We start from the raw sequence: 14,643 nt of genomic DNA, 5'->3' as shown, positions 1-14,643 counted from the left end.
GCCTGGAATGAGGAAGGAAACCATTGATATTTAGCTAAATGGCTAGAATATCAACAGTTTAAGGTTGAACACCAACATCTAGCCGGTTTACTTCACCCACTACCGATTCCAGAGTGGAAATGCAAAGTTATTACATTAGTTTTTATAACTAGTTTTCCTAAAACTAAGAAGCAAAATGACTCGATTATGGTGGTAATGGATAGACTAAGGTAGCTCATCTCATCCCTATTCAATCCACATACAAAACTCTACAAATTGAAGACATATTTATGCGGGAAAATCTTCAGACTACATGGGATGCCAAAGGTAATGATTTTGGATAGAGATGTGAAGTTCACATCAACATTTTGGAAAAATCTTTTTACTAGTTTAAGAATGCAGGTTCAGTTCAGTACCACATACCACCCATAGGGAAATGGTGAAACTGAATGAGTGAGCTAGGTACTAGAGAATATGTTAAGAATGTATGTAATGAAACAAACGAGTAAATGCGAAGAATACATCCATTTGGAGGATTTTTCATATAACAACAAATACATTTAATTAGTAAAGATGAGTCCTTTTGAAGTCCTATATGGGAGAAGGTGTAAAACATTAGTTAATTGGAACAAACCTTAAGATAAGCTACTTTTAAGACTAGATGTTCTAGTAGAAATGGAACAAACTGTAGGAAAAGTGGTAAGCCTTGGTATTGCACCAAGAGTGTTGCAACTCCCAAGGGCTCCTGAACTATGTTTATTAATATGGGGTTTGTACAAAATTTGAGTTGACAATGCTATATGCACAGTAAATGGGATTCTAGTCATGCCACTCTCAACTAGGAAATTTTATCAATAGTGCTCCAAGACCATTCCTCCTATTGAATTAGAATGAAAACTAGCTAATGAAGGTGCAATTTAGCAACTACCTCTAACTATGAAAATGGAAATTCTATTAACTTCAACATGCAAATGCTATTGAATCAATTCATGAAAAGAAAAGAGCTACACTACTTGCAGAAAGGAAACTACATTATCTTGCATTCAACCATCTAGTTATCAAATCTACTTGCAGATAAGAAGCTAACATACCAAACCATAACTCAAAATTCTATGTGTCATCTAAATAACTCACACTTGCATATAAATCAATGTTCTATTTGTGCCAAATCTATGATAAGGAAACTAACACTATTCTATTTTGTAATGAAGGAAAAGGAGGGTTTGGAGTGGCCTAGGAACTTCCTTTGATCATGGAGTCACAACTAAGAGTCAACGTCCTTCTAAACTAAGTCCAAATTACAACAAAGGTAAAAAATGGTGAAGAAACATGTTGCTACATGTGTGCTACAGGAGGCTACTGTTGGTGCCCTGTATTGTTACAGGAAGGTCTGTAATGCTACAGGAAGGCTTCCAAGAAGGTTTAGTAGGTGGAAATGATGGGTTCAGGATATTGAAAGGTGGATGTATGTTGAGGTAGATGCATGAAGGGTGAAAAAGGACCCTAGCCAAGCTTAGATACTTTTGAAGGCCTGTTTTGCACTAGGAGGGATGCTCTCGGTGATTCTAGGAAAATGAGCTCATTGAATTGAATTTTTAGGACAAATTTTGGAGTTCACAAGAGAAGGTGAGGAATTCCAAGATGGAGGTGGTGAAGGTGCACTTTCCTACAGATCTAAACATCCATACAATCATCGCATGAATATCCCCATTTATCAATACAAAATGAAACAACTAGTAGTGGAAAATATGAGTTGAATTTAAACGTTATCCAATATATGCCAAAACTCTATATAATCAATAAACCAACTCTTAAGCTACAAAAAGCATATGAAAAACAAGATAACTAACACAAATATTCTTGTAAGAAATCATAAATATAATAGTTTTGTACTGTGGTTATAAATCGTTTTATTCACGCTCCCATGAGAGAGATGAGGTAGAGGTTACAATCACAAATTTTTGATAAATTATTTTCTAATGAAATGAAAGAAACTAAAAAGCACTCTGAACTAGAAGGAGAATAATACACAAGAGGGACCTAAGCCATTGGGGTTGGACCCAATCTTAAGAGCCTCAACCCTTTGGAACTAACTCAGTGATGAATCAATAAGCAACTTCTCATTATCATTGAATCAATGTCTAATACATCACATAACAGTAAAAAATAAGAATGTGAAGTGCTTGAGATCAATAGCTACCTATCTGAAAACAAATTCAAATCCTAATGAGCTCTTTTACATGCTTATTTATACAAGAGGGTAGCTACTAACATATCCCTAGAAAATAGGAATATTTATCTCCCAGAGCTCGAGATTCTTGGATCTTGTTCTTCATTAACTGCACTTGCTTGGATGGTAATGACCTTGCCTTGCTTGGTAGCAATGACCTCGAGTTGATAAGAGAGAGTGTTGTGATTTTGGGTTGATTGAGGGAGTTAAAGAGGTGGAAAGCCCCCTAGATTCTCTCCATGTTGTCTAATCCGAGCCCCTGCATAGAAATCATCTCAAAATTCCTCCATTTCCTACAATTAACCATATTCGGTGACATGACATAACAAACAACTTTTACCCTTCTCACTAAGAATAATATAACAAAAATGTAAATAAATGTGAGAAAGAGATAGTTCTGATGTTGGAGGATGACATCAACATAGTTACCGATCAAACGGGAACTACTACCTCAAAACGGGTACTTGAGCCCAAAAATCCAAAAAAAACATGCAAAATCAACCCAAAATAAAAAGTGTTGATTCTGCATCACCATTTTTTTTAAATAATAGTAAAAAACAATAAAACCATTCTGTTTGGTGCAAAAAACACCTTGAAATCAAAAAGTGTTGATGCCGGAATAACATCTTTTTTTTCAGGGTACATTTTCAACATTTTTTAATAATGACATTAAAATTAAAATATCATGACTCTTAAAAACTTTAAATTTCCAACGATTCTCAAGCATGACATTAACGATAAAATATCACAGCTTTGAAAATCTTTAAAGGTTCCAATAATTTTTAAGCATGACAATAAATTTAAAATATCACTTCTTTGAAAAACCTTAAAATTCCAACAATTTTCAAGCATGGTGCAAAGAAAAAATATTTATAATTGTTTTCAACCACAACATTAAAGAAAAAATATCACAACTTAGAAAAACATTAAAATCTTGACAATTTTTCAGCCATGGAATTAAAACCAGAGACTATGACTACAAAACAATCTTAAGTTTCAAAAATATTTCAAGCATGACATTATGGAAAAAAATTATGACTAAAAAAACTTTAAAAATGAAGCCCTGAATGAAAGAGTTATTATACCAAGAATAATTTTTTTTTGAATGTTAAATGTATAGCGATTTAAAAATCTTAGCCTAAGACAGCTTGATACATTGCAAAAAAAATTAAAAATCAACTATCAAATTGACACGCAATGTAGGTGAGATCAACCCATTGTAATGAAAACTTAAAGACCAACCATAAAATTAACACATTGTGGGGCAGACTCAATTCATTATAACAAAACTTTAAAATCAATTTACAAATTGCACATAATGGGATCGGGTTGCTACACAAGCATCGACATGGACCGTACAATAATATATATATATATATACACACACACACACACACACACACACACACAAAATAAAACAAAAATTCAAATATTGAAAAGAAAAAATAACAAATAGTAAAACATAACAAAAAGAATCAAATACAAAAAATATATAGTAATGACATAAAATAAAACTACAAAATCTAAAAAAAAATTAACCATACCATGTAAAATTACAAAAAGAAGGAAAAAAGAGTTTAAAAAAAATAAAAATTACAAAAATAAATAAATAAATTTCCAGGGCCACCCCAAGGCCCCAACCAGCTAGGGGTGGCAAGGGGACGATTAAAAAAAAAAGAAAAAAAAGAAAAAAAGAAAAAAGAAAACCCATAAAAATGTAAAAAAAAAAAAAAAAATAGAATTAACTTACACAAAAGTATATATATATATATATATATATATATATATATATATAATTTAAGGAAAAATAAATAAATACTAAAAAAAACAACTTTTTAAAGTTAAAAAAAAAAAAAAAAAAAAAAAAAAAAAAAAAAAAAAAAAAAAAAAACATCATTTAAAAATGGTTAAATAATTACCAAAAAATTTCAAAAATTCAAAAAATAAAAATAATAATAATAATAAATAAATAAATTATTATTGTTAAAAAAGGGGCTCGAGAAAAATAAAAATAAAAATAATAAAAATCAAGAAAAATATATAAGTTAAAGAAAATCAAATTAAACCAAAAAAAAACCTTTTTTTAAGTTCAAAAACAAATAAAAAAATAAAAACCTCATTATTATTAAAAAAAACAACAACAACAAAAACAACAACAATTAAAATAAAAATATTGAAGTTAAATAATTTAAATAAACAAATTAAAAATAAAAACTAAAATAAAAGAAACATTTAAGAATTGTTTTTTTTTTAAATTAAAATTATAAAAATAAAGAAACAACATAAAAAAAAAATAACAAAGATTAAAAACTTAAATTAAAAAAAAAAAAAAACAAAACAAAAAAGAAAAAGAAAAAGAAGTAAATAAAATCAAAATTAAAAAAGATTTAAATTAAAAAAAAATTAAAATAAAAAATAATGAAAACAAAATTATTAAAAAAAAAATACAATTAAAACAAAAAAAAAGAACAATTAAACAAAAATAAGAAAAAAAAAAAGATTTAAAAAAACAAGCAATGAAAAAAAAAAAAACAAACAAACAATTCAAAAAATACTAACAAAAACAACTTTAAAAAAATTAAAAATATATATTAAAAAAAATATTAAAAAAAACAACTAAAAAAAAAGTTTAAAAACATAAAAAATACAATTAAAAAAATAAAAAAATAAAATATAAAAAACAATTAAAAAAAAAATTAAAAAAACAAAAAAAAAATAACCCCCTCTCCCCCCTCGCTCCACCTCCCCCTACCCCAGCCCCTTTCTCGTCCCCCTCCTCTCCTCCCCACTCCACCCTCTACCCTCTCCCCCCGATCCTACCCTCCCAACCCTACCCTCTCCCCTCTCCCTCCGACCCTTCCCTCTCCCCTCCCCCTCGTCCCCCTAGCCATCCCCTCCCCACCCGGCACTGCCCGCCCGCTTGGACCCCTAGCTAGCAGCCAAGATGCCAAAGGTCGATTTTGGAAATCGGCCTGCGGCCTCTTGGCCACTGGCTGGGGGATCGGGTGGGTGCGCGGGGCTCTGCAGGAATCGTCCTACCGCTTATTGGCCGTTGTCTGGGGGCTCGAGCAGGTGGGGAGGACTAGGTGGGGAGAGGGAGGGCGAGTGTCGGGGGGCGGGGTAACGAGGGGCAGGGAAGAGGGGAGAGCTACGGGGGAGGGAGGGGACGAGAGAGTGGAGGAGGATGGCTGGGGTTGTCAAGAGGGGGGGATTATATATATATATATATATATATATATATATATATATATATATATATATATATATATATATATATATATATATAATTTTTTAAATAATTGTTTTTATTTTATTTTAATTGTTTTCTAATTTTTAAATTTTAGATATATATATATATATTTTTAAATGTTTTGAATTTTTTTTAATTAATTAATTAATTAATTAATTTATTTAGTTTAATTTATTTATTTGTTTTAATTTATTTTTTCAATTTTGTTTTTTAATTTTTATAGTTTATTTTTTTTTAATATAAAAAAACAATTCTTAATTTTTTTTTGTTTTTAATGTTTTTTATTTAAATTATTTAATTTAAATATTTTTTAGTTTTTTATTTTAATTGTCTTTTTTATTTTTATTTTTAATTTTTTTTACTTCTTCTTCTTCTTCTTTTTCTTTTTCTTTTTAAAGGTTTTTTTTTTTTTTTTTTTTTTTTTTTTTTTTTTTTTTTAACTTTATATATATATATATATATATATATATATTTGTTTTGGTTTAATTTGTTTTTCTTTAAATTATATATATATATTTTGAAATTTTTAAATTTATTTTTTATTTTTTTCGTTTTTTTTTAATTGATTTTTTTTTTTTTTTTTTACAAGTTAATTTTGGTTTTATTTTTTACATTTTTATAGGTCTTTTGTTTTTTCGTATTTTTGTTTTTTTGTTTTTGATTTTGTTTTTTTGTTTTTTTTTTTTTTATAATTTTTTTTGTATTTGATTTTTTTTTTGGTCATTTTTTTATTTTATTTTTATTTTTATGTTTTATTACTAACATGAAATCAACAAAATTAAAAAAAAAATTATCCACAGTTAATTCATTAGAAAATTTAAAGTGTAAAAACTATGCCCTCTAAACAAAAAGGGCTGATGGTCATCAACACTTTTGAAAATCAAGATGAAAACCACTAACAAAAAAAAATGTTCACACTTGATACATCAAAAAATTTAAAGTGTCAAAAATAAGGCCTCTAAAAAAATGTGTTGATGTTGCATCAACACTTTTCAAAACAGCATGAAAATCACTAACATTTAAAAAAATTGTTCATACTTGATACATAAAAAAATAGAAAGTGGCAAAAATATGCTAAAAAAAGGTGAATTCTCATTCACCATTTTTCAAAATTGAGAGATTTTTTGCTACCTTAAAAAAACGGGTACTAGGTCATCTTCTTGTTTCATCGGTAACTATGTTTATCATGACCCTTATAATGTACATATTGATGAGCTTCATCAAAAAGTTTGGCAGAACTTGATATCTTCCAAAAATAAACATAAATCATATGCAAATAAGAAAAGGACTTATAAAGAATATCAAGCAGGGGACCATGCATATGTTTGATTGAAACCCAAGAAAAACACTTTATGGTCAGGTGCGTTTGCAAAATTAACAACTTGATATTGTGGACCCTTCCAAATCGTAGAAAGAATTGGACTTGTTGCCTATTAGCTTGCATTACCCAGCTATATGCGAGTTTGTAATGTGTTCCATGTCTCTTTGTTAATGAAATATGTGTATGACTCTATACATATTATTAGTTGACAAGATGTATAGGTAAGAAGGAATACTTAATTCTTGTGTAATTAATAATACTTCATGAGGATTGATATAAATTAATAACATTTATATGACGTGAAATAGGTTAAATTGGACAGATAATTCTGGGTACATCCCCTCCACATTCTCGATCAAAGAGAAATAATGTTACAAAGGTGAAATATCACCGAGGTTAAAGTGCAATGGAGACACTTTCACTCGATAGAGGCCACTTGGGAGGAAGATAACTTTATTTGAGAATCATACACTCACCCATTCCAAGGGCAAGAATGAACACCAATGACATTATTTTGCACAAGGGAGGGGTGAGATGTAACACCCTCCCAGATCGTGTAAATTTTTTTCATTTACTTTACTATGCAAAGACTTGGTAATTTATAGGCTAGGTGAAAGTTAATAAAAAGAGCTCTAGAAGTTAAATTTTATTGTTTACTTTCTTTGAAAAAATGTGTTATGCTAAATCATGGAATTATCGGAGAAGACCTTAAAAAAGAAAATATTTAATTTTCCAAGTAGTTGATACAGTGACTTCCTCCTCCCTAAGAGATTAAAACATCTCAGTTTTGGAAACGTCGGGAAGGACAATAGGAGAGCAGGAAGGCCTGAGGCAACAAAGAGGAGAGAGGAAACCTTGAGCAGGACACTTCTTAGGGCATTCTTGAGTTGGACAAGAGCCAGTGGAAACCTTGAAGCTTAGTGTTGAAAAAATGTAGCAAGAAAGGCTCAATTTGACTTTAGCCTTAGTCAAATTGAGTAAATTGAATTCCCACATCTGCAGGGAAACTTTGAAGCAATTAAATAGTTTGAAATGGCTATTATAACTTAGTTAGCTCGGATGTTCTTCGGGGAGCTGGCCCGGTGATGGAAGAACAAGATTTTTTGAACAGGTTTTCCCGCGCGGTCTACCATGGCGGCCATGGCTGAGCTCTGGGAGCTGGATGCTGTGGGCCCGAAGCTGCTGGTGTCTTTGGAAGTCTGTTTTCTGTTTGGCATAAATGGAGTCTGGATTAGGTGAAGCGCGGGAGTGGTATTTTCGAAAGGAGTCGCTGGATATTGAACCGACACCTGAAGACCTCCTCGCCTGTTGGGGACTGGAAGAGTCAGAGGAGAACCTGCATTATTTCTTTCCGAAGCAGGCAGTAAAGTCAGCAAGCTTGGAAATGGCAGTGGAAGCAGGAGTAAAGGAAAAAGGTGCTATTGAACGGAGTTCTGGGGAAAATATAATGCGGAAAGGATTGCTTTCAAGCTCTGCTCGGCCCTCGACTGTAGAAGAGGTGGGAAGGGAGTTGAACGATTCAGGAAAAGAGGGTCAAAATCAAAGTTGTTTTTCAGCATCGGCGGGTGGGGGTTCCAGGATGGCCGAGGAGCCAAATGAAGGCACCTATCTTCAGTCTGATAAGCGTTCTGAGTCATTTGAGGCTGTAGAGGGAGAAGATAAGATGGAGGAAGTGGGTGGAAAGAGGAAGAAGCCCAAAATCTGCAAGAAAAAGTCAGTAAGACCTAGTTGTGTTTTTGGAGTGGATATCCACATAGACCAGGCACTGGAAGCATTAGAAACCCTTCTAGTTGGCAGAGTCCGTGGAAGGAAGTTCTCGGTGGCCTTCATCAAGCAATGGGCTCTGGCTGAATGGAAAGAAGCTCCGGGACAACCAGAAGAGATCAAGATGCTTGACAGAGGCTGGTTCTGTCTTCGGTTTGGGCAAAAGGAGCATGTCGAATGGGTGTTGGCAAAGCACTGGAGCCTAGGGAAGAGGCCTATCTTATTCAGGAAATGGTCGCCTCTCTTTGATGCCCAGAAAGAAAAAACAGAGGAGTTTCCAGTCTGGGTCAAACTAATGGGTCTCCCTATTCATTTCTGGACTGACTCGGCCTTCTCCTCAATCGGAAACACTCTGGGTAAGTTTCTTGATTCAGATAAATCTTATTTATACACTCATGACTGGAGCGCTGCCCGCCTTATGGTAAGTTTAAACCCCAAAGAAGGTCTGGCGGATGATATGCTTCTGAAGTATCGTGGTCTAGAGTTTATCCAGACCCTGGACTACGAAAACCTTCCTTTTAGATGTCATCGATGTCAAGTTTATGGACATCTGGCTCGGGAATGCCCTCTTGGCCATCGTCGTCATCGAAGGCAGAGGAAAAATGGGATTAAGATAGAGGAAAAGGAAAAAATGAAGATTACCTCTCAGAAGGAAGAGGTTCAGTTCAAGGAGGCCGAAGTCTTGGCAAGTGTTCAGGAGATGGGTCTGGAGCTCATGGGGGGAATTGGAATTGTTCAGCCTGAGGTGACAATGAGTGCTATTGTATCAACTCGGCTCTCTACAGTTGGCTTCTCAGCAATCCCTGTAATGGATGAATCGAATCAGGCTTGTCCCCTCCCCCCTCAATACTCCTCCCCTCACTTTTCAAGCGTTCTGCATGTGTCGTGTAGTGGCGAGGTAGGTCTGTTATGTCAACTCTCAAACGATATGACAGACCTGAATAAGGGACTAAACCCAACTGATAGTGTTCTAATGTCGGTTCCATCCCCTCCTTCTCACGGCTCTACGCATTTTGGAGATGGAGGCTGTGAATCTCATTACAATCTAAGGCCTTTAGCCACCAGGAAAGGAAAAGGGCTGGTAGTAGGCGGTTTGGCAATGGATGAGGTGTCCATAGGTCCGAGGAAGTTAAGAGGGAGGAAGTCGGATTTGTCGAAGGCAAAGCTGAAGGCTATCATTGATATTGCTGGAGGGAAGCAGTTGTCCCTGCCAGGGGTGCTTAGAGCAAAGCAATCACCCCCTGAGGTTTTTAGATGATCATTTTATCCTATAACTGCAGGGGTCTTGCTAGTATCCCCAAAAAACTAGCTCTGAAGGATCTGGTCAGGTCTAACAAACCTGATATTCTTTTTCTTCAGGAAACTCTTGGGAAAGGAGATGAAATTATAGGTTGTCTTCATAAGCTTCTGCCGGGTTGGAGTTTTCATGCAATGGATGCAAATGGTCATTCAGGAGGTGTGGTTTTGGGGTTTAACGTGAAGGTAGCGCGTGAAATCTCTTCCTGGGGATCAGAAAACGTTTTGGCGGTGGAACTTTTCTCCAACGAACTCTGTATTCCCTTTCTTTTTCTGAATATCTATGGTCCTATTTCGGAGCGGGAGAAGTTCTGGAACTCTTTCTTCGCTAAGTCTTTTTTGGCGCATCCAAATCTTATTATTGGTGGAGACTTCAATTTTTCTCTGGGCCTGACTGAATCTTGGGGGGTCAATGCTAGAGCGGACCCCCTCTCTGCTTTCTTCCATCAGAAATTGGCCTCATCGCCTCTTGTTGATGTTATCCCTTCAAAGCTGCGTCCCACTTGGAGGAACCACAGAATTGGAGATGACTGGATTGGGAAGAAACTAGATCGTTTCTTAATAAGTGATATGCTGGCTGAGAAACTACAGGCATTTAGGCATTGGGTTGGAGATGGTGGCCTCTCAGATCACTTACCGGTTTTCCTGGAAGTGAAAGGAGATCTATCTAAGCCAGGTATCCCTTTCAAATTTAACTCCTCTTGGCTTTTGGATGCATCATACACTAGTCTTTTTCATAAAACTTGGAGGAAAGCTGTGGTCAATGAAAATGAGAATCGAAGTCAGCTGTTTATGGAAAATTTATTAAGGATGAAGGCCGCTTCAAAACTCTGGGCTCTACAAAAGAAGCTGAAGGAAGAAGAATTAATGCAAGCGGTTAACTCAGAACTCGCCCTTCTTGAAGATCCAGATAGTCTGGGCTATGGTACAGGTGAATCTCGATCGAGGATTCATGAGTTGGAAATGGAAAGAAGGAGAATTCTGCAGCTCAGGGAGCAAAGCTGGCGTCTTAAAAGCAGAGCGATCTGGTTACAGGCAGGGGATGAAAATTCCAAGTTTTTTCAGAATTATGCTAAAGGGAGAAAAAACTCAAACACAATATGGGAAATGAAGAAAGCAAATGGTGATTTAGCGCTTTCTTTCGAAGAGTTGGCCACTGAGGGGGTTAATTATTTCAAACACCTCTTTAAAGCTCCAGGTGAAGCTTCAATTGCAGAAGTTATAAGGGTTGCCCAGATTTTCCCACGGTTTATAGAGGAGGAAGACAATGAATCTCTCATGGCACCTATTTCTAAAGAGGAGGTTGCAAGCGTCCTCAAATCGATGCAAAAGGACAAAAGCCCCGGTCCGGATGGCTGGACAGTTGAATTCTTCCAGCATTTCTTTGAATTCATTGGTGATGAGTTAGTGGAGGTAGTGGAAGAATCCAGGCGTTCAGGTTCTATCTATCAACCCTTTAATGCTACATTTCTAACACTCATTCCCAAATCTGATCTCCCAGGTTCTTTTGGCGATTTCAGGCCCATTTCTCTGTGTACATGTGTTTACAAAATTATTGCTAAAATCATTGCTGTCAGGCTAAAACCCTTCCTTTCTAAAAATGTTTCTCCGGAGCAGTTTGGCTTTTTAGATGGCAGGAAAATTCATGAAGCTGTGGGAGTTGCCCAAGAAACGCTCCACAGTCTTAAAGTTGGAAAGAAAAAAGGAGTCGTTGTGAAAATAGATTTATCGAAGGCTTACGATAGAATCAGCTGGCTATATCTGAGACTTTTGTTAACTCATCTGGGGTTCAGATTCGAATTTGTAAGATGGATTATGAGTTGTGTTTCGTCTTCTTCCATAGTTGTTCTGATTAATGGAGCAGCCTCCAGTTTCTTTAGCCCTGAACGTGGCCTGCGCCAAGGCTGTCCGCTCTCTCCCCTCTTGTTTTTGCTGGCAGCAGACGGAATCAGTCGTTTGATCCATGAAGCAAAAAGACAAGGATTTCTGAAAGGAATCGAAGTTGCTCCAAATTTCTGGGTCACTCACCTTCTCTTCGTGGATGATATAATACTCTTCAGCAATGGCAGCCTCGAAGACTGTAGGATGCTCAAGAGGATCTTGGACCTCTTTCTGAAAGCGACTGGCCTCTGCATAAACGAGAGAAAATCTACTCTTACTTGCTCAGGTCTGGCTAGAGAGGAGGTGCGCAGAGTGGCTTTGGTTCTGAATTTTGAAGTTAAATCGCTGGAGGATTCTTTCAAATATCTGGGGTTCTATCTGAAACCAGATAATTATAGGATAAAAGATTGGCAGTGGATCCTTGTAAAATTGGATTCGAAACTGAAACATTGGAGCCACAAGTGGCTCTCTCGGGCAGGTAGGCTTGTTTTAATAAAATCAGTTCTGATGGCAATCCCAGTCTATTGGGCGAGCCTGACCTGGGTGCCCAAAGGAATCCTAAATTCTATTGAGAAATTATGCAGCAGTTTTCTGTGGGCGGGGTCCAAGTCTGAGAGAGTTACCCCGTGGATCGCTTGGGACAAAATAGCCCGCCCTAAAGAGTGGGGAGGCTGGGGTATAAAAAACCTTGCTAGTTTCTCCCAATCACTTGCAGCAAAGTTGGCTTGGAGGATCATTACTACGGAAAATTTGTGGACTGTTGTGACTAAAAGGAAATATATAGATCCATTATCAACGCTAGATTGGATTAGACTGCCGCAAAAGTCATCCAAAAATTCCTCGGTGGTCTGGAAAGCAGTGGTTGCATCTGTTAACATCATAGAGAAGGGTTTGGCATGGTATGTGGGAGATGGAACTCAGATCCGTTTGGGGCGAGATCCTTGGATTGGCTGTTCTGAGGGATTTACTCTATCTCAGGGATTGGTTGCGGCTTTAAAAGACAGAGGTCTATACACTCTAAACCAGGTAGCTGATCCTCGGGCCTCTTCCATTTGGAATCAAGGGTGGCTTCAAGGAAGAGACTTAGATTTGACCGATGATAGGTTGGAGGAATGGGACAGGTATACAAGGGACCTCCTCAATTCCTCAGTCAGGCTTTCTGACTCCCCGGACGAGCTAAAATGGGTTTTTGCTCAGAATGGTTTTTATTCTCCAAAGGCAGGTTACAAATGGATGATGTCTCAAAATGGTTGGGAGAATCCGGATTGGTGGACTAAATCGTTATGGAAGTTAAAAGGACCAGCTAAATCAAAATTGTTCTTCTGGTGTGTCCTATTCCAGAAAGTTCCTACGTGGGATTTCCTTCAAAGAAGAGGTAGGATTGGTCCTGGCAGATGTCCACTGTGTAAAGACAGTGCTGAAACAGTTCATCATTTATTTCTCTTTTGCCCTTTTAATTCCAGCCTTTGGGCAGCAATGCTAAGCATGATAAATGTCCCTCATAGATGGGAAGGGCAGGGGCTCTTAGAGGCCTGGCAGAGATGGTGGAACGATTCCTCAAATGAAAGAGAAAGAACCATTCCGTTACTCATTACATGGGGGACTTGGCTAGCTAGAAATCAAGTTATTTTCAAGGACTCTGCCTTCCCTATTGGAAGACTTGCCGCTGAAGGAGCTGCCATTTATGAAAGTATTCCTATACCTCAAGCTCTTAATTCCTTCCAGAGCTGTTTGTCAAGAACTCATTAGATACTCTATGTCGTGGGCTTATTTTGATGGGGCTTCGGATATTAATGGTCGATGCGGGGCTGGCTTGATCATCCACTTTTCAGAGGAGAAGGTTGTTAAAGCTTCAATAGGTCTGGGACAGGGTTCAAATAATTTTGCCGAATTGAAAGCCCTTCATCTCCTCCTCAGCTGGCTTATTCTTAGAAATGTGAGAGAAGCTCAGCTTTTCGGGGACTCCATGAATGTGGTGAAGTGGTTTAACGGGGCTCAGCGTTGCAGCAATCTTACTCTGTTTCCTCTGTTCAGAGAAGTTTCTCGCCTTAGGAGTCGCTTCATGGAGATCTCTCTTAGTCATATCTACCGGGAAAGGAATTTTGCCGTGGACCGTCTTTCTAAAGAAGGAGTTGAACTTGAGATGGGGTCGTGGTCTGTCTCGGAGGTTGAAAATGGGGTGGTTCGATCTGTCGAACAACCCATCTTTGCTTAACTTATCTTCTCGTTTCTTCGGTTCCTGTAAATAATCGTTTTGTTTTTCTGCTCTTTTCCTTGTTCTTCTACTCTCTGTTTTTCCCTGCCGGCTTCTTGGGCTGTTTTCCCTATTTGTGGATGCCCGGGCAGCGGTTTCAGTCTTTTCTCTGTAGCGGATTCAGAATCCTCAAAGTGTTTATTGTGGATCTCTGAGGCCTTAAACTCTGATCGCACTCTGGTTGTTCTCTCGCGTGATCATGTTTCCAGCGAAACGTGTGGATTTGGAGGAGGTTTTCCCTCTTGCGGTGGCTTGCTTTGTTTTAGCAGCGAGCAGGCTTGGCAGTAGTTCAGCGAAGCGTGTGGATATGGAGGAGGTTCTCCTTCTTGCGGTGGCTTGCTCTGTTTTATCAGCGAGCAGGTTTGGCAGTAGGCTGAGACTTTCCCCGCTTGCTGGTGGATACAGTCTCGGCGTTATGCTTACATATTTTATGTAACCCTTTTTTTTAATAAAAGGATGGTCTTTTTTTGTGAAAAAAAAAAACTTAGTTAGCTCAGTAAATTTGAGTTAAAGGGCTTGGAGTTCAGTTATGAATGCGTGATTGCTAAATTTTAGTAATCCAATTTAGTTATTTTCAGTTGTATTCAGTTAACTAACCTCTAAATATCATTAGAGTCAATTGAAGCTTAGTCCTATAGTGGAACAATAGTCTAACTCAAAGATCTCTT

General features: G+C 36.7%; 2 protein-coding genes across 2 annotated transcripts; both read left to right on the top strand.

The window, feature by feature from the left end:
• Positions 1–7,999: 7,999 nt before the first annotated feature.
• Positions 8,000–13,470, top strand: LOC149244194 (uncharacterized). Its single transcript, XM_089371466.1, has 2 exons — positions 8,000–9,790; positions 9,904–13,470. The coding sequence occupies exons 1-2, from the start codon at positions 8,000–8,002 to the stop codon at positions 13,468–13,470; spliced, it is 5,358 nt and encodes a 1,785-aa protein (XP_089227592.1).
• A 7-nt stretch (positions 13,471–13,477) lies between these two features.
• LOC149244193 (uncharacterized) lies at positions 13,478–13,936 on the top strand. The gene has a single exon (XM_089371465.1). It carries the CDS (start codon positions 13,478–13,480, stop codon positions 13,934–13,936), a length of 459 nt encoding a protein of 152 aa, XP_089227591.1.
• The last annotated feature ends 707 nt before the right edge of the window (positions 13,937–14,643 follow it).

This window comes from Pinus tabuliformis, chromosome 8 (assembly GCF_031772625.1).
Source record: "Pinus tabuliformis cultivar Carrire ecotype Pingquan chromosome 8, CPIR1, whole genome shotgun sequence".
Classification (NCBI taxonomy): domain Eukaryota; kingdom Viridiplantae; phylum Streptophyta; class Pinopsida; order Pinales; family Pinaceae; genus Pinus; species Pinus tabuliformis.
The sequence above is the reverse complement of the archived record's forward strand: the minus strand, read 5'-3'. Positions and strand labels throughout refer to the sequence as shown.